Source organism: Podarcis filfolensis (assembly GCF_964270895.1).
Source record: "Podarcis filfolensis genome assembly, chromosome: 13".
Lineage (NCBI taxonomy): Eukaryota > Metazoa > Chordata > Lepidosauria > Squamata > Lacertidae > Podarcis > Podarcis filfolensis.
Window position 1 is genome coordinate 22,746,254 of NC_139615.1, and position 18,316 is coordinate 22,764,569.

The window sequence follows — 18,316 nt, forward strand, 5'->3', positions numbered from 1 at the left end:
TCTTAAGCGGCTCCAGCTTGAGTTTGCGGGAACGAGTGAAGTGAAGGACTTTCGATTTTTTATAATTAATATTAAGAGCTTCCGCCTTACAATAGGCGATAAATGCATTAACTGCATTTGCTAGGTCCGCAGCTGTTCTGGATAAGATGACGGCATCATCTGCATAGAAAAGGGAAGCAACGGGGTGACCTGCTAAGTGAGGAGGATACTTAGTTGCTAGCTTCAAAGGGGAAATTGCATCATGAAGATAGAGATTAAACAGCAAAGGGGCCAAGAGACAACCTTGTCGGACGCCCTTGGCCGTTGGGAATGGGGTGGTAAGGGAGCCGTTGGGACCACTTCGGACGCAAGCTGTGGTGTTTGAATAAAGGGAAATAATTAGGGAGAGGAGGTGCGGATCAATTCCCAGATGGGCAAGTTTGGACCATAATCTCTACCTAGGAATGGAATCAAAGGCGGCCTCCAGGTCCATGAAAGCGGCAAATAGGTGGCCTTGCCTTGGTGCAGTGTATTTACTGGCAAGGTGATAAAGAGTTAGACAGTGGTCCATGGTTGATGCTGACTTTCGGAAGCCAATCTGTTCTAGCGGTAGAATGTTCCTCTCCTGGACCCATGAAAGAAGTTCTTCCAATAAAACAGCGGCAAATATTTTCCCCGGGATAGATAATAAACTAATGGGGCGATAGTTCCTAGGGATGTTTGGCTGGCCGCCTTTAAAGATCGGAACTATTATAGCTTCTCTCCAGGAGTCGGGGATGTCATATTGATTGATATTAGAATGGGAGACAAAAGATGAAATAGTTAGCTTAAAAATATAATATATTGGATTATAATATTGTGGTTATGATTTGGTAGGTAGAAGATAGGGTGCAGCAGAAGGAGAGAAACAACAAATTCATGGAAAATGGGGGGCGATGGGACAAAAATAAAATATGAAACTGTGTTTTGACTGTATATGTTAAAAATGTTGAAACTTAATAAAATATAATTTAAAACATAAAAATGATTCAAAGCCTAGTTGTTCCTTGTAAGCATGTATAAATAGGGAAAGTAAATTTCAGTGACTGCATAAATGTTGTAGATTCTTCAACAAGGAAACTCATAGTAAATATTATTGATTTGATTTTTGTATTTTGAATAATCATAATAATTTTAGAATTGTTAAATTTAAAATGTCAAGTTTTGGGAAGGCACAAGCCCACCTGCTGTAAAGGAGGCAGGCAATTTGCTTATCCGGGGTGCAGGCCAGGATTCGACTCTTGATAGGTGGTGAGAGCTTATGCCTCTGCCACCTATTTGGATGGGGCACTGATGTCACAATTCCCTTGTTGAGGCCTTAGTGAAGCCTCTGCTGTCCCACAATGCTGCCAATCTAAAAGGGTGAATGGACTTGCTCTACCCAGTTTCACATTAGAAACTGCTAGAATAGGGATCGAGGCCCTGTGGCATGGGGGTGGCCATGCTACATGGAGGTGGTTTGTGTGCATGGGTGTGTACCTTGGGCATTAGCTGCTGGGGTGCAGCCCTGTTCATTTTATCCTGGAAAAATGTTTCCTATTTATATTCTTAGAAGGAATTTTCAACCACAATTAATGTCTGATTCGTCTCTCTATCATGTGAACTAATTTACCCATTTTCAAAGGGGTTTCTGGTGGGGGGTAAATGGGATAACAGATGAAAAGCTGCCTTTCTGACCATCAAATATTCTCTAAGTGAATGTGCCTGAGGGTCAGAGATACTGTGGTACTTTAGCTAATGGGGCCTCCTGCAGCCGCTGCCACGCAATTTCTGCTCTCATCCTGAAGCAAAGTTCTTAACCCGAGGTACTATTTCTGGGTTAGCGGAGTCTGTAACCTGAAGTGTCTGTAACCCGAGGTACCACTGTACATTGAATAGTTCACCAGAAGGAATGGTGTAAAAATTATACATCATTGACTTGTAGCTGCAGCCACATCTGAGGGTGTGCCCTGGGGGAGGGGACAGAAACATGCATGCTGCAAATGTCATGATCATTTCCATCTCGTCTGTGAGAGAAGTAGAAGGACCTGAGAGTCAAGAGTGGCAACGTCAGATAGGGAAGCCAACTCCTGCTCTGCCCTGATGAATCTCTTCTGGATTTTCTGTAAGTTTGGGAAACTGGGAAGGGAATTCACGAATATGGTTATTAAAAATTTCCAGGAATTGTTAGAAAACACTTAAGCCACTCCAAAAAAAGCTGAAGTAAAAACAGTAGGTTAGGAGAATTCTTAAATCATTGCTCTGCCCTTGTTATTTCTTGTTAAAACATAGTGTTCACATATTGCATGGATGTTATTACAGGTGCTCTGTTTGCAAATCACTGGTGTTTGGGTGATGGCAAAGATTCAGAGCTTTGCACTTCGACAGGTGAGTTTGAACCTGTGAAGCCTGTGCACACCGGTAAGTATGTAAAGAACTGCAGGATTGTGCGTGTGTGTACAACTAATAAACATGTTAAGATGCAATACAAAAGAGCACAAAGAGAAGTGCTAGGAAAGCAAAGAAATGAGAAAGAAAATCATGCCAATAAAGCAATCTAAATAGTTTCACAAAACTGGTCAAATATTTGTCCTCCATTGCAATTAAGTTTTCACTTGCTCTCTGCACTTTCTTTCTTTCTTTCTTTCTTTCTTTCTTTCTTTCTTTCTTTCTTTCTTCATTCTCTAGGTAAACTTCCTGCTCATGTTTTCTTATTAAATGGAACTTTGGCTCCTGAAGTGAAAATTATCTTCGCACTATGTGTTTATCCATTAGAGGTTGTGCTGACCAAATTTCTTTTTTGTAAAGATGCGGCTCTTATTTCATTCAGAAAGCAATATCCCAAAATGCTCAATAAATAGTCTATTCATTGTTGAAGAGTGCTGGCCAATATTCAGAGTTGCTGTATCCTAAGATTCTCATTCTATTGGAAACGACATAGGGTTGGCTCATAAGATCTTTTTGCTCATCTAACTATTAATCTTCTATACTTTAAAAAAAATTAAATTGAGAGTTTACAACTCCAGATTTCTAAATAAAAATGGAGGTGGCATTAAAATGCTTTAAATAAATAAAACAGAATAGAACATTGCATGCTACTTTCCCCAAAAAGAAATAATTGAAGGCAGTATACAACAAACACTTAGGGGGGGGGACTGCTTTAAAAGCAACACAGTAAGACAAAAATAAAGGTGATAGAGCAATTTAATTCCACTCAAATGTTCACTCTCTATAGCAACTCCATTTTCACTTACTCTCTGCATTCCTTTATGCTCTTTCTTTATTTCTTCCATTTGTTTGTTCTCTAGGTGAACTTCCTGCTCCTGATTTATTCTTTAACGCAACTTTCGTTCCTGAAGGGGAAATTATCGCAGTACTTTGTATGGCTCCATCAGAGGTTATGCTGACCAGATTATTTTTCTGTAAAGATGGGGCTCCTGTTTCATCCAAGAAAGCAGCATCTCAATATATTCAATACATAGTCTATGCATCACTGAAGAATGCTGGCCAATATTCCTGTGGTTACCAGCAGATTGATGCAATGAACCAAAGGAAGACATCTGCCCTCAGTGTTGCTCGGAATCTGATTATCCAGTCAGGTAAGATTGTAGAAATGATGAGACTAGGAAGGGACTTGCAAGAGAATGTTGCATGGTGGGATAGTCCTGTTCAGAGTTCCAGCTAGCCAGCCGTGACATATTCCAGCATAGTTAATTTCATTCTCCATCCATTTGGTTTCTGTTCCCCCATCACAACAATTAATCAGTATTTCAAAGCTACAGAGCATGTTCAGTCCTCCCTGGTCTGCTTTTGAGATTCAACCTTACAGTGTTTTTCATCAGTTTACATACAACGTGTGAAAAATATTCATGTGCTTGGTTTATGTGTGTGGCCTTTATGGATGGGACTTAGATTAACTCAAGTCCATCCCGTTTAATTTCTGCTGGCACTGCATACATTGCTAAAGAATGCATGAAAAGTTACAGGTGTTGTTCCATACAACTAAGTTATACTTTGAGTAGCCCCAATGGAATTAATAGATCCTAGTTAGTTGCCACCATTGACTTCAGTGGGCCTACCTATGATTTAGTTTGAAACAAATCCACTGTTATGATGCACATTTATATATACATTAAACGACACCATTGGTATGCATTCCTCAAAATATGTATTTCTACAATACTTTTCAATGCATTTCCTAATAAAATACACAATATATTAAGATACATTTCGAGCAAACTCCGAACTCTTCAACTTTTTTCCTTTCTTGTTCTCCCCCTCTCTAAAACAGCTTCATAGGGTGGATAGAATGAAAAGAACTATAGTTGAAAACTGAGCATATTGTTTTTCTTTTACTATTTTATTATATGTTGCAAACTGCTACAGGTTACGTGTATGATTTTAGATGATTTTAGATGAAAATTTCCTTTTATTCTCTGTTGTCCATTGTAAAGGCCTTTGGCTATATACAATAAAAATTGATTGATTGACTGATTGATTGATAGTATTTGAGAGAATCAATAGGGGTATATAATCAGAGTAGGAAAAGTGCTATGATACACTTGTACATTCTTCCAACAAGCATCAATCCATAGGGAACTTGTTAATGTCTATTTGTTGATTTATCTCCCTGCCTCTGATCATATCTGAATAGCTACCCAAATCTTTCTGATCTTTTTCTATTCAATCCAGGACTGACAATATCTCCCTATATTTGGATTCTCCGCTCCTCATTGGTGCTTCTTCTCCTGGTCTCAGCGCCAATCATCACCTATTTCATGGAGAAGTATAATTGCTCCTTGGCTGGAACTAGAAACTAGGAAATCCCATTGGAAGGGGGAAAAAATGCCCCCAGACTGTTCTTTGTCCTCCTTCTCTCATCCATTTATTCACTTACAATAATGTTTCCAATATTTTACTAAGCCCAGTTCAAGTACTGGTTTTGACCTTTAAGGTTCCAATAAAGGGCTTGGGTTCATGATGTCTCGTTAGCTTGCCAGAAGTTTTTACTGCAGGTACTGAAAGCAATACAGCAAAGGTGTCTGTATAGTATTAATGGAAATCTTCAGTGTATAGCCTTTTATCTACTGGGATTTATATCATTTTCTGCTTATTTTAACATGCCTATGTTTTAAAATATTATTTGTATTACTGCCAAATAAATTGTTGAACTATTATGTTGCTTTGTATTGTGCTGTATTTCTATAATATGTTATCCACCCGGTGTGTGCTATGTTTAGAAAGACCACATTCTATGTAAATGAGTAGAGAAATAGGTAGACAGATAGAAAAACAATTATATAAGGATCCTCAGCTGGTAGATCATGGTGGGGAACCTTTTGGGGTCCAACCCCATCAGCCAACTTTGACAGATGGACCGGGCAACCCACCTGTCCATCACATGACATAATTCTGTTAAAATCCCTTAATAAGTTTCCCATCTGTCCATCACATGACATAATTCTGTTAAAATCCCTTAATAAGTTTCCCAAACAAGGGAACGACAAAGCAAGGGGTGGTGGTGGTAGCCCTATGTTTTGCAAGCCACTTCATGACACTCCTTTCAACCTCCAAAACTAAGGACTCAAAGGAACAGCACAACACGGCTTCAAAGAGCTACACTGGGAAGGAGGAACTTCTCCCCTCTCCTTGAGCAAGGCATGCTTTGCTCCAGCAAAGGGACAACTGGGGGCCCACATGAAGCTCCCAGTTGTTCCATTGAAGGCCTGGCTTTAGTTATTTAGAAAAATATTTATATACTGATATTCATACGAAAATATCAGAGTGGTTTACAACAATTGTACATAAAAATACATAATAAAAACCATATTAAAAGGTTAAAATCAGAAACAAGCTGGGGATGTTTATTGTAGGATGGGTGGACAGGGCTTCCATAATTTTGTCAGCCAAAGGAGGAGATGTGATGGGCTTGTTGTGCCCATGGACTGAAGACTGTCCACACCAGTGTAAAACCAATCCAGCCTCTGGCAACTTCCCTCCTGGCTCCTAAATAGTTCTCATCCACAAATTCTTCTTCTTCCACAAAGGCATTCTTATTACACACCTCATTCCTCCCAAGACACAAACAAGTCTAAAGGCTCACAGAAATTACTACTTCCACATCTCCGGGGAAGCTGGAGCCCCTTTCCATGGATAGAATGTAATAAGATGAAACTTGTAGCCAGACAGCAGGAAGGACCAGGATCACTTGCCTTAAAAAACTGTTGCTTGTTCCACTCCAACATCAGAAACTGCTGGACTAGGGATCAAGGCCCTGTTGCATAAACATGGCCCACCAGGTATAATAATAATAATAATAATAATAATAATAATAATAATAATAATAAATTTTTATTTATACCCCGCCCTCCCTGGCCAGAGCCAGGCTCAGGGCGGATAACACCAATAAAATTACATTAAAACATAATAGGGAAAAAAACACCAGTTTATTAAAATATGGGTTAAAATACAATTTAAAATGCAGCCTCATTTTAATAGTAGCCCATAAATCAAAACCATAAGGGGAGGGAAACATAAGGGTCAGACTGAGTCCAAACCAAAGGCCAGACGGAACAGCTCTGTCTTGCACGCCCTGTGGAAAGATGTCAAGTCCTGCAGGGCCCTAGTCTCTTGTGACAGAGCGTTCCACCAAGTCAGGGCCAGTACTGAAAAAGCCCTGGCCCTAGTGGAGACCAATCTAACCACCTTGTGGCTTGGGACCTCCAAAGTGTTGTTATTTGTGGACCTTAAGGTCCTCCGTGGGGCATAAGAGGAGAGGCGGTCCCATAGGTGTGAGGGACCTATGTTGCATAGGGCTTTAAAGGTCAAAGCCTGCACCTTAAACCTGACCCTGTACTCCACTGGGAGCCAGTGCAGCTGGTAAAGCACTGCATGAATGCATTGCATGGAGGAGCCTCACCGCGGCATTCTGCACCCAGTGGAGTTTCTGGGTCAGCTTCAAGGGCAGACTCGTGTACAGAGTTACAATAATCAAGCCTGGAAGTGACCGTCATATGGATCACTGTGGCCAGATTGGGGCGAGAAAGGTAAGGGACCAACTGCTTGATATGGCAGAGATGGAAAAATGCCTTTGCTGTGGCTGCAACCTGCACCTCCACGGAAAGGGAGGCGTTGAAGGTTACACCCAAGCTCTTGACAGAAGGCGCTGGTACTAATTGAGCCCCCACAAGAGATGGGAGTTGGCCCCCTAACCCCATGTCATCCCGACCCAGCCAGAGGACCTCTGTCTTCAAAGGATTTAACTTCAACCTGCTCCCATGCAGCCATCCAGCCACACTTCTAAGCATCTGGTCAGTGTGTCCAGGGCCAAGTCAGGGCTGCCACCCATCAACAGATAAAGCTGGGTGTCATCAGCATATTGATGACAACCCAGCCCAAAACTCCAATCTGGGCAAGGGGGCGCAAAAAGATATTGAAAAGCATCAGGAAACGGATTGCACCCTGCGGGACTCTACACACCAAGGAGTGCCGTGGCGACAACTCCCTCCCTAGCACCACCCTCTGTCCCCGACCTGAGATAAAGGAGCCCAGCCATTGTTGGACTGTGCCCTGAATCCCCATGTCGGCAAGGTGGTGGTCCAAAAGTTCATGATCGACCATATCGAAGGCTGGTGATAAATCTAAAAGAATCCTCAGTCCCGACCTGCCTCGATCCAGCTGTCTACAGAGATCATCTGTTAGGGCGACCAAAGCCGTCTCAGTCCCGTAACCAGGGTGAAAGTCGGACAGAAATGGATCCAGAGCTGATGTTTCACCAGAAACCTACCAAGCTGTTTGGCAACCACTCTCTCAATTACCTTACCCAGGTATGGAAGATTCGAAACCGGTCGGTAATTGGATAGATCTAAAGGATCTAGAAATGTTTTCTTTAAGAGCGGACGCACCACTGCTTCCTTCAACTCTCCTGGGAAAGTCCCCGTGCCAAGGGACTGATTGATGATCTCACCCAGGAGGGCCCGCACCTCATCTGGGCACACTCTAATGAGCCAGGACGGGCATGGGTCAAGGGGGCAAGTGGTGGGCCTTCCAGCTCAGAGGAATCTGTCTACATTAGCAGGGAGTATCTGATCGAAGTGGTCCAATACTGGACCCGAGGACAGTCGAGGGGCCTCCAGTTCTGTTACTGTATCCAAATTGGCAGGAAGGTCATGGAGGAGCAGCAAGACTTTCTCCGCAAAAAAGCTCACACATGCCTCACAGCTATGGGCCAAATTCGTATTTAAATTTGGCTGTTCTTCTAGGGTTGTTGTTCTAAAAAGTTGTGCCAGGCGAGAGCTAGCAGATGCAATGGAAGCTGAGAACTAAAACTTTGCTGCTTTCACTGCTATCTCATAGGCTTTCATAAGCGTCCTATAAGATGTTCCTGAGGCTCCGTTGTGAGTGCGCCGCCATACTCACTCTAGCCGGCTGAGGTCCAGCTTCATTTTCTGGAGCTCCTCGGTAAACCAGGGATCCAGTTTTGGTGGGGTCGCAGAGGGTGCTTACGTGCGATCTCACTGATGGCCACCAAGAGCTGGTTATTCCAGTTCTTGACAAGCTCATCTAGTGAGCTGCCAGGGGGAGCAGGGTCCCGCAAGGCCTGACGAAATCCATCAGGATCCATAAGCCTTCGCGGGTGAGCCCAAATAGGCTCGCCACCCAAGCGGGGTGGGGGTGGGAAGTCAATCATGGCTTTCAGAGCATAGTGATCAGACCATGGCACTTCCACAAGTGAAGACATGATCACATCTATACCTGCACCAAAAATCAAATCCAGTGTGTGGCCTGCTTGGTGTGTGGGACCCAAAACAAACTGGGAGAGCCCTAATGTCGCCATGGAAGACACCAGGTCCAGAGCCCGTGAGGAGGGGGTGGCATCAGCATGGACGTTGAAGTCCCCCAAAACCAGTAGGTTAGAGAACTCCAAGGCCCAGCCCGCCACCACATCCAACAGGCCTGACAGGGTGTCTGCTGGTGCGCTAGGTTGTTGGTACACCAGCCAGACAGCCAAGCTCTCCTTGGTGCCCCACCCTAGGCCAACACATTCAGTGTCGGAGATTGATGGTGCTGGCAGAGCCCTGAAAGAGCAATCCTCCCAGATTAACAATGCTTCCCCTCCCCCCCAACTCACAGTCTGTGACTGGTGGAGGATGGAGAAACCCAGGGGTAATATCTCATGCAGGGTGACTACTTCACCTTCACGCACCCAATGTTCACGCACCCAATGCAGCCCAGGCACTCTCCCCTATTTATAGTCCATGTTATTTGGGGGGTGGTTTGTGTGCATGGGTGTGTACATGCTTTAGCTCCATCTTGGGCATGAGATGCTGGTGTGCAGCCCCATCCACTTTATCCTGAGGGAATACTGTCCTCAGGGGGAGGGGGGTGATTTCCTATTTATTTCCCTAGAATGAATTTTTCACAGCAATTCATGTCTGAATCTTCTCTCTATCATGTGAAATAATCTACTCATTTTCAGAAGGGTTTCTGGTGCTGGGAAAGAGGATAACAGATGAAAAGCTGCCTTTCTGACCATCAAATATTATCTCTAAGTGAATGTGCCTGAGGGTCATAGATACATTGAATAGTTCACCAGAAGGAAAGGTATAAAATTATACATTCTTGAGTGGTAGCTGCAGCCACATGTGGGGGTGTTGCCCGGGGTGGGGATAGAAGCTGCATGCTGCAAAAGTCTTGATGATTTCCGTCTCGTCTGTGAGAGAAGTAGCAGGAGCTGAGAGTCAGAGGTGGGGAAGAGTGCCCAAACATCAGATTGGGAAGCCAACTCCTGCTCTGCCCTGATGAATCTCTTCTGGGTTCTCTGTAAGTTTGGGAAACTAGAAAGGGAATTCATGGATATGGTCAACCTCTTGAAAGATCTGGGGAAACTAAACTCCATAATCCCCATCAGAGCTTTTCTAGGAGTGTGTGTATGTGTGGTTGTCAAAATTAATGGACTTAGCTGAGATGGCGAAATTGACATGTTTTATCAGAGAAAAGCCATTTTTAACATTTACTAAAGATTAGAAACCTCTCCCATACTTTTTGTGTGGAAAAGAAAATGAAATAATGTCATTTGGATATGAGGATTGAAGAAAATGGTTTAAAAAGGGTGGCATTATTGGTGTTACACTGGAGTGGATGAAATGAGTGATGTTTTTATGTAGCGTCAGATGAAGTTCTTTAGCTTCTTAACTTTTCCCTCTTTTAATTCCTTTATTATTTCTTTTTCTTTATCTCTTCCTCGTTCTTCCTTTCTTTCCCCCCTAATGGATTAATGTTTTAATTTGGATTTTAAAAATAGATATTTGACAATAATCTTTGTATTTGTCTTTATAAACACTAATAAAATGTATTTTTTAAAAAAGATGTGTGTGTGTGTGTGTGTGTGTGTGTGAGTGTGTGTGTGTATGAATGCTGTCCTAAAAAGAAAGAAAAGGGTAAATAGTAAATACACCAGATCCAAACCTTTTCAACAGAAGGACTCCTGCTCTGCCTACGTGAGGTAGTAGAAAAAGAAGCCTGAAAAATACTGTTCTGTGTGAGGTTACCAGGACTCAAGACTGATTTGAATGAGCTTTGGTTCCAGTTCAAGTCACCTGCTCCTTGCCACATCCCTGCAACAGCCTTCTGGGGGACTTGGTTTAACTATCTGAGCTGTGATGAGCATATCTTTATCTGATCTGGAGGGACTTTCTGCATAGTGAGACCAACTGGGGGAGAGATCTGCTGCATCCTAAGCTGCCCACATCTTTAGATCTTGTGATAGGATTGCCCCTGAGGACTACAGAAAAGCCAAGCTGTTTTCAACATACATTTTAAAAAATAAACTGAAACAAGGCCTTCCTCTTCAACTTGTGGAGGACATTTCATGAAAACATCTAACTTCTTCTTCTTCTTCTTCTTCTTCTTCTTCTTCTTCTTCTTCTTCTTCTTCTTCTTCTTCTTCTTGTAGTATCTGTAAGAGAACCAAGGATTTCAGTTTAACAATGACTGGGTTACACAACATAATGTATATGTAGAAATTAAAGAAGTATTGGTAGAAGGAACAGCATGATCACAGGGGAAAGGGCAATTTCATTGGTTTCCCCTCAGCTCTGCATTTGCACATGCTTGTTTAATCTCTTTCACACACCATGCACTCCCTTTGCACCCAGAATAGGAGGTGCTCTGGCAATTATATGGTATTGACTCTTATTTATATGTGTATTATTTGCATAATTGGAAACTACCAGGGATTGCTAGAAAACACTTAAGCCAGTTCAAAAAGGCTGCAGAAAAAATAGCAGGTCAGGAGAATGATTAAATCATTGCTCTGCCTTTGTGTTTGCTTGTTAAAACATATTATAAACCTATCACATGGATGTTATTGCAGGTGTGCTGCTTGCAAAGCACTGGTGTTTGGGTGATGTCAAAGATTCAGAGCTTTGCACTTCTACAGGTAAGTTTGAAACTGTGCAAGACTGTATACACTAGTGTGTGCAGGATTGCAGAGAATGGTGTGTGTGTTCCTCTACTCGAACCAAATGTTTAATGCTAAATTTCGGAACGTGTGTGGCGCTGTGGGTTAAACCATGGTGCCTAGGGCTTACCGATCAGAAGTTCATCAGTTGGAATCCCCGCGACGGGGTGAGCTCTGGTTGCTAGGTCCCTGCTCCTGCCAGCCTAGTAGTACGAAAGCATGTCAAAGTGCAAGTAGATAAATAGGTACTACTCTGGCGGAAAGTTAAATGGCGTTTCCGTGCGCTGCTCTGGTTCACCAGAAGCGGCTTAGTCATGCTGGCCACATGACCTGGAAGCTGTACGCCGGCTCCCTCGGCCAATAAAGCGAGATGAGTGCCGCAACCCCAGTCATCAGCGACTGGACCTAATGGTCATGGGTCCCTTTACCCTTTACCTTTTTAAATGTTCATTATCAAAGAAGGTCAGGGCTGTTTCAATTCATCATCAAGGCTGCCACCCACACTTTCTCAGCTCACCAACACCACTAGCTCTCCATCCGCTACAGCTGGCTAACCCCTCCTCTGTTTACACCTCACTTACCCCCTGCCTATCCCCTCATAACTTGCCCAAATCTCCCCTTTAAACTTGGCTGAACCCTCCTTCCTTTACATTCTGACCACTTACTAAAGCTATTCTGACTTTCTCTCACGTCCTACACTGCCTGCTTTTAAATGAGACCAGGAGGGGCTTCAGAGAGCAAAACCACTCTCTAAAGTGTCTCCCGTCCTCCTTTAAGTAGCTCATGTGGGCTGGAGCTGGAGAGTTGCTGCATCCTAAAATACTCAGCCTATTGGAAACTTGATATATGATTGCCTCATAAGATACTTTTTCTTACCTAACTATTTACAATCCCAAATTTCTAAATTAAAACGGAGGTGGCATTAAAATGTTTTAAATAAATAAAACAGAATAGAACATTGCATGCTACTTTCCCCAAAAAGAAATAATTGAAGGCAGTATACAACAAACAATTGGGGGGGGGCTGCTTTAAAAGCAATACAGTAAGACAAAAATAAAGGTTGTAAAGCAATCTAATTCCACATGATTACTCAAATGTTCACTCTCTATTGCAAAACCATTGTCACTTACTCTATGTATTCATTTATGCTCTTTCTTTATTTCTTCCATTCGTTTGTTCTCTAGGTGAACTTCCTGCTCCTGATTTATTCTTGAATGCAACTTTGGTTCATGAAGGGGACATTATCATAGCACTATGTGTGGCTCCATCAGAGGTTGTGCTGACCAGATTTTTTTTATGTAAAGATGGGGCTCCTGTTTCATTCAAGAAAGCAACATCTCAATGTGCTCAATTCCTAGTCTCTGCATCGCCAAAGAATGCTGGCCAATATTCCTGTGGTTACCAGGAGAAGGATGCAAAGAACCAAGAGAAGACCTCTGCCCTCAGTGTTGCTCAGAATCTGATTCTCCAGCCAGGTAAGGTTGTAGAAATGATCAGACTAGGAAGGGACTTGCAAGAGAATGTTGCATGTCGGGATAGTCCCGTTTAGAGTTCCAACTAGCCAGTCATGCCACATTTCAGCACTGTCCATTTAATTCCCCACCCATTTGGTTTCTATTCCCCTATGACAAGAGTTAATCACAGCCACAGAGCATGTTCAGTCTTCCCTGGAGCACACTCATATATTTATCTAATGAAAGTAGGTGCTGTTCTGCATCTATGCAACAGATGTAGGATGATCTGGCCAATAGCATGGAGATGACAGCACTTCTCCAGGAACACTGCTTAATGGCGTATTAAAAATAGGTATTACTGTCAGGCAGCTTATCTGAAGGCAGCCCTCTTTAGGGAAGCTTTTAATGTTTGACACACTATTGGATTTTAATATTTTGATGGAAGCTGCCCAGAGTGGCTGGGGGAGCCCAGCCAGATGGACGGAGTATAAATAATAAATTATTGTTGTTATTATTATTATTATTATTATTATTATTATTATTATTAAGTGATGCTTTTGCAACCTGTTAAAAATATTCATGATTTATGTGTCTAGCCTCTAGGGATGGGGCTTAGATCAGCCTAAGTCCATCCTGTTTCATTTCTTTTGGCACATCATGTTTTTCTAAAGAGTGTGTGAAAAGTTACATGTGTTCTTCCTTCCAGCTATGTTATACTTTGAGTAGGCCCAATGAAACCAATGGTTCTTAGTCATAACCACTGATTTTTTTAGTTCAAATCAAATCCATTGTTATGATGCACATTAATATATACATTAATGTACACATTTTTATGCATTCCTCAAAATATGCATTTTTCAGTGTTTTTCAATGCATTTCCAAATAAAATACACATGTTATATTAAAAAACATATTTCTGTGGGCCCCTTTTGTGGCAAAACGGCATTACAAAATCCAGAGAAGTGTGTGATCCAATCAGGAGTTGAGTTCTGATCCACAGTTTGGCACCACTGACTTGATAGAGCACAATTAAGAGAGCTTTGTTGTTCTTGATGGGATGATGAGCCATGCTTTTCTGATATTGTCCATTTTTTTTCCTGCCCAGGTTATTATGATTCCAATGGTAAATAAGCAGCATTAGTGCGTAAAAATACTTATTTGATTTATTGATTGTTTATTTGATTGTTTGCAATTTTAAATCTTAACACAAAAACAACATAATGCAATTTATACTCAAACACAATCATGAAAATAAAACATATTTTTAATCATTTCCCAACAGAGACCATTAATGCCCTAAGACCACATTAATAGAATCTTTTTGTCACTGTAGAAAGTTCGATAGCACTCTTGATGTCAATGTCTGATTTTTTCTTTTTTGACCAATGATTGCCATCAATCGAGCCAGTTCGGTATACAGAGAAAAATGGCTAAATATTTTATTTATTCAAAAGATATGAGGGAGTAGTACTGCCTGATTTAGTCTTGCCATTAAAGGTAAAATTCCTGACACCCCAGCCTCCCCCCCAAAACAAACAAACAAAAATAAATTTAAACAAGTAGCCACAGGCACCCTGTTCCCTTTTAGCTGGGCTCCTCGCCTCCTGCTCTGTGTCCAGGAAAGGGGAGCAATTGTCCTCGAGGCAGCAGCTGTGGACATTTTGAGAAGGTAATGCAGTGGCTCTTGAGGGGAGAAGAAGGCGGGAGCAGAATAACTGTCTATTTTTTCCTCCCTGCAGACTGGCAGGAGCTCGGGGCTACTCTCGCCCTTTTTCCACCGTCCTCCATGCTCCTCTACTCCTCAGTTGGGGATTCTGCATGTGGAGAGGTGGGGGGTGCAAGCACGCTTTGGGTCTCCCACATAACGGGGGTCATTCCTTCCGCTGCTCAATGGGGGGTAATGGGGGGGGGACCCAGGTTGCCATACTTACAGTAAATTCCGGACATCTCTTAAAGTTCAAAAAATTCCCCCAGGACGTCATTTTAGGCATCCGATTTCCTTGCATATCTGGAATTTTCCAGACGTATGGCAAGCCTAGCCTGATTTAGGTGGGCCTAATTTTGGCTTTGTGAGGGAAACTAAATGAAGATTCCCTTTTCTTTTTTTATCTAATTCAGGTTATTCTCCTTTTTTTGGCAGGGCCAAATTGGGGAATTATATGTGGAGGTGTGGGTGGTACCATTCTGGTATTGGTACTTTTGATCTACGTTTTGGTCAAGAAAGGTGAGTGATGGTAACCTGAAGCAATGATCATCTACCACGAAAAGGGTTGATTTTTCAAGTATCAGCAAATCTGATAACTGTGTAGGGGTGAGGAAGAAATTCTGTTCCCATTTGAAGTGACCTTACCTAATTCACACTTAAAGGATCAATATGTGAACTGAAACTCAGTTTTCCTTCAAAACACACACTTGCATTGCAAGTCTCCAACCAAAAATGTTGGAGAGGAATATCTGTGTGCATAGATTTGTGTGTGAGAGAAATTGTGCACAAACATGCACATGTTAGCAAAAATAAAGTACAAAACTGAATTCTATTAGGGAAAATAGTTTGCATCCATTTGGAGGACTGTGCATTTGGAGGAGTGGCTTCAACTGACACTCGTCCTTCATGGAACTGCCCCCTGCCTTTACTAAAACACCCCCGAAAAGCAATTTTTTGATTGACTAGCCTAAAATCCAGGACAAAGCACCGCCTTTCAGAAATTCCACCAGGATGTCAATTCTGCCTTTGAAATCCAGGTAATGTTTGGGGAAATCCAGACATATGCCAGCCCTAATTTATGACAACTTATTTGCCTCTCTTCTTTTTTGTTTTAGTGCTGGGTCTTCAGAGATCTTCAAGGCAGGACAGAGCTAATACTGAACACATTCCTTACGATTATGTGTAAGATTTTCATTTCTTCATTCACTTTATTTGTATGCTGCTTTTCCACACAAAAAAAATCATGCTCAGAGCAGCTTAGAAACAAAGAAAATGGGAATATATTTCAAGCACTCCAAAAACAAGTTCATAGTAACATAGAAAATGGTCTTTTTTCATGCACTTTGTTCAGCTCTATTGTTGAGAATGTGTGAGGATTTTTGTTTCTTGTTTTTTTACACTTTCTCCTAAACTTTTTTCTGGCAAGGTCCCTGCATCTCCCCTCTGCCACTATTGGACAAACCGCAGCGGGATTTAGATCAGAGACGTGGTACAGGGGAAGGAAATACATGAATGAACTAACCAGAGTCTTCTGCTGTTGACTAAACACATACATACTGAAGCTTCTGCTCTTATCAGATTTAAAGCCTCATGTGACTAAACCAAGTTTAACAGTTCGGATCTCCTGCATTTTGTATCATTCATGGTTGTGTGAAGGAATGCAGATCTCATCCTTCTCAGAAAAGGCTTTCTGCCTACAGAACCAGTAAATATGCAGCATCACAAATGCATTTGCCTCTTGTTTTTCTTAGGGAAGGAACTGCAGTCAAGGACAACAGCAGAAACCTGATCTCTGAAGAAGTTCAATGTAAGATAATTCCTTCCTCCCTTTGGACTGAGGGTCATGAAAACCACACTTGTATTATGAATCATGTCTAGCACACAATCAGAGGATCTACAGAATGTTTAGCAGCTTTATCTTTTTTGGTCTGAATAGTTAAGCTTGCAGACTTTGCGACTGTGGGAAAATGCTCTAAAAATGAGTATATACATGTTTCTGCTGAACAACTAGGAAGAGAGTAAATGCACTTCACTTAATCTTGTGACCGTAATGTGTGTTTGAAATATCTAAAATGAAGGATTAAGAACTTTGAATTCTGGTGTTTTTTAGTATTGCTATACAATCCCTTGGAGGTTTATGTGTGAAAGGCAGAATTTAGTTTTAGGATACAAATATTATGTTCTGGAACATGAAAACCACAAAATTAATTAAGTTTTAAAAAACCCTTTAACTCTTCAAACCTAATGAAAGGTACAATGGTTTTATTTTGTTATGCAGCTGCATTCCAATGAGCTCAGATGCAAACCCTTGTGTCTCCAGGATAAACTAGATTTTTCTGCAGTTAAGTGAAGCTTCTGGTTCATGCCTGCCTACAAAAATTGTAACACATTATGTGGTAGAATGGGCTTATTTACAAAAGTTGTGGGCTGTGGGAGAGAATGCTCTCCCTGTGGTTCCTCACCCACGTGACTCATTCAACAAGCACGGATGCCCACATAGCTGATTTGGAAGGCTTCTCTCAGTGTAACCTTACCAGAATGGTTGAATTTGATTGCGACACACTTTTCCAGAGAGCTATTTTTGCAGGCCTGTATTACACAACTGTTTCTGTTGCCTCCCTGACCTCTTAGTTAGATGCATTCTCAGGATAGCTCCACTGTCCAGACACTGTTTTTGTTGTTGTTGATACAACAATCAAAATAATACATCTTAATTGACTTCCTTCCAATTCCCCCTCCTGGTTCCATTATTTTATACTTATTTATACAAGTCCACAAAATCTTATACTCCTACCTATCTATTTTAAAAGACATATTCATGTTATTACAAGTGAACTTTAAAAGTTCAACTAATGTAAAAACTTATACACAAAGCTCAGAAGATTATGCTTTAAAGATTTCCCTTATTTTAAAAAAAGAAGAACCATCCAGACACTGATGGAGTATAACTCTCATCAGACCCTGCCGAAATGCCTGTCCTGACCCTCACTGTTGGATGAAGAACTCAAACTTTCTGTTTCTGTCAAACCCTTTAATGCATAGACCTGTGTGATACCCAGGAAAAGCAAGAGTAAAGGTATAGCAGGTGAATTGTATGGCTAAGTGTGGGCTGAGACATTGATCCAAGGAGCTACACACACCCTGCCTCTTCCTTTTGAATAGTAGGGCAGAAACAAGTCTTGACATAGCAAACGAGAGGTGTTTCTGCTCTGGAAAAGCAAATTGGGAAAGCAAATTGGCACTTTGGTGAGTGAATGGGGCCTGTGAGGTGTGTTTGTGTCAGTGCTGACTGATTCTCAGGCACCTTCCCCTGGAGAAGAAGCTCATTACTAGCAGGAGGTGTCAGTGATGGCAATGGCCCTTGAGGGGCTGTGTGGGCATTGTTCTCTTTGAAGCAAATGATGGAGCTTGATGATCGGGGATGAACCATTCCTAAAAAAAAGGTTGATAGATGTTACGGTTGTACACATAGACATAAGTACACATACTTATACACATCCTTGAAATTTTACTGCGTGACTAGACTAACTTTGAATTTGTTTTCAGATGCCAAACTTACAGGACTCCTCCAAACAGCAGTGAGTAAAATGTCCCACCCAAATCTGGGGTGATCTGTCTTAGGGCAGTAGAGCATATTCAATTCTGAGTCTGTCTATTTTATATAGTGCATTACCCAGGGCTGTTCAGGGGTAGGGGGCT

General features: G+C 41.8%; 1 protein-coding gene across 6 annotated transcripts in view; it reads left to right on the top strand.

Annotated features, from left to right (window-relative positions):
* Nucleotides 1-18,316, top strand: part of LOC310747632 (butyrophilin subfamily 3 member A1-like) — a 69,435-nt gene that overhangs the window by 14,386 nt on the left and 36,733 nt on the right. Inside the window, exons 1-8 of one of the 6 annotated variants that reach the window (XM_083582239.1) lie at nt 1,808-2,122; nt 2,320-2,385; nt 12,643-12,933; nt 14,018-14,035; nt 15,053-15,136; nt 15,733-15,799; nt 16,369-16,424; nt 18,164-18,195. In XM_083582239.1, coding sequence (XP_083438365.1) covers nt 2,101-2,122; nt 2,320-2,385; nt 12,643-12,933; nt 14,018-14,035; nt 15,053-15,136; nt 15,733-15,799; nt 16,369-16,424; nt 18,164-18,195 — 636 coding nt within the window. In that variant the 5' untranslated portion in view covers nt 1,808-2,100. Of the gene's footprint in view, nt 1-1,799; nt 2,123-2,319; nt 2,419-3,305; nt 3,597-9,720; nt 9,820-11,371; nt 11,438-12,642; nt 12,934-14,017; nt 14,036-15,052; nt 15,137-15,732; nt 15,800-16,368; nt 16,425-18,163; nt 18,196-18,316 lie in introns of those variants that run through there. The other 5 variants (XM_083582238.1, XM_083582240.1, XM_083582242.1 and 2 more) reach the window with 5 other exon arrangements.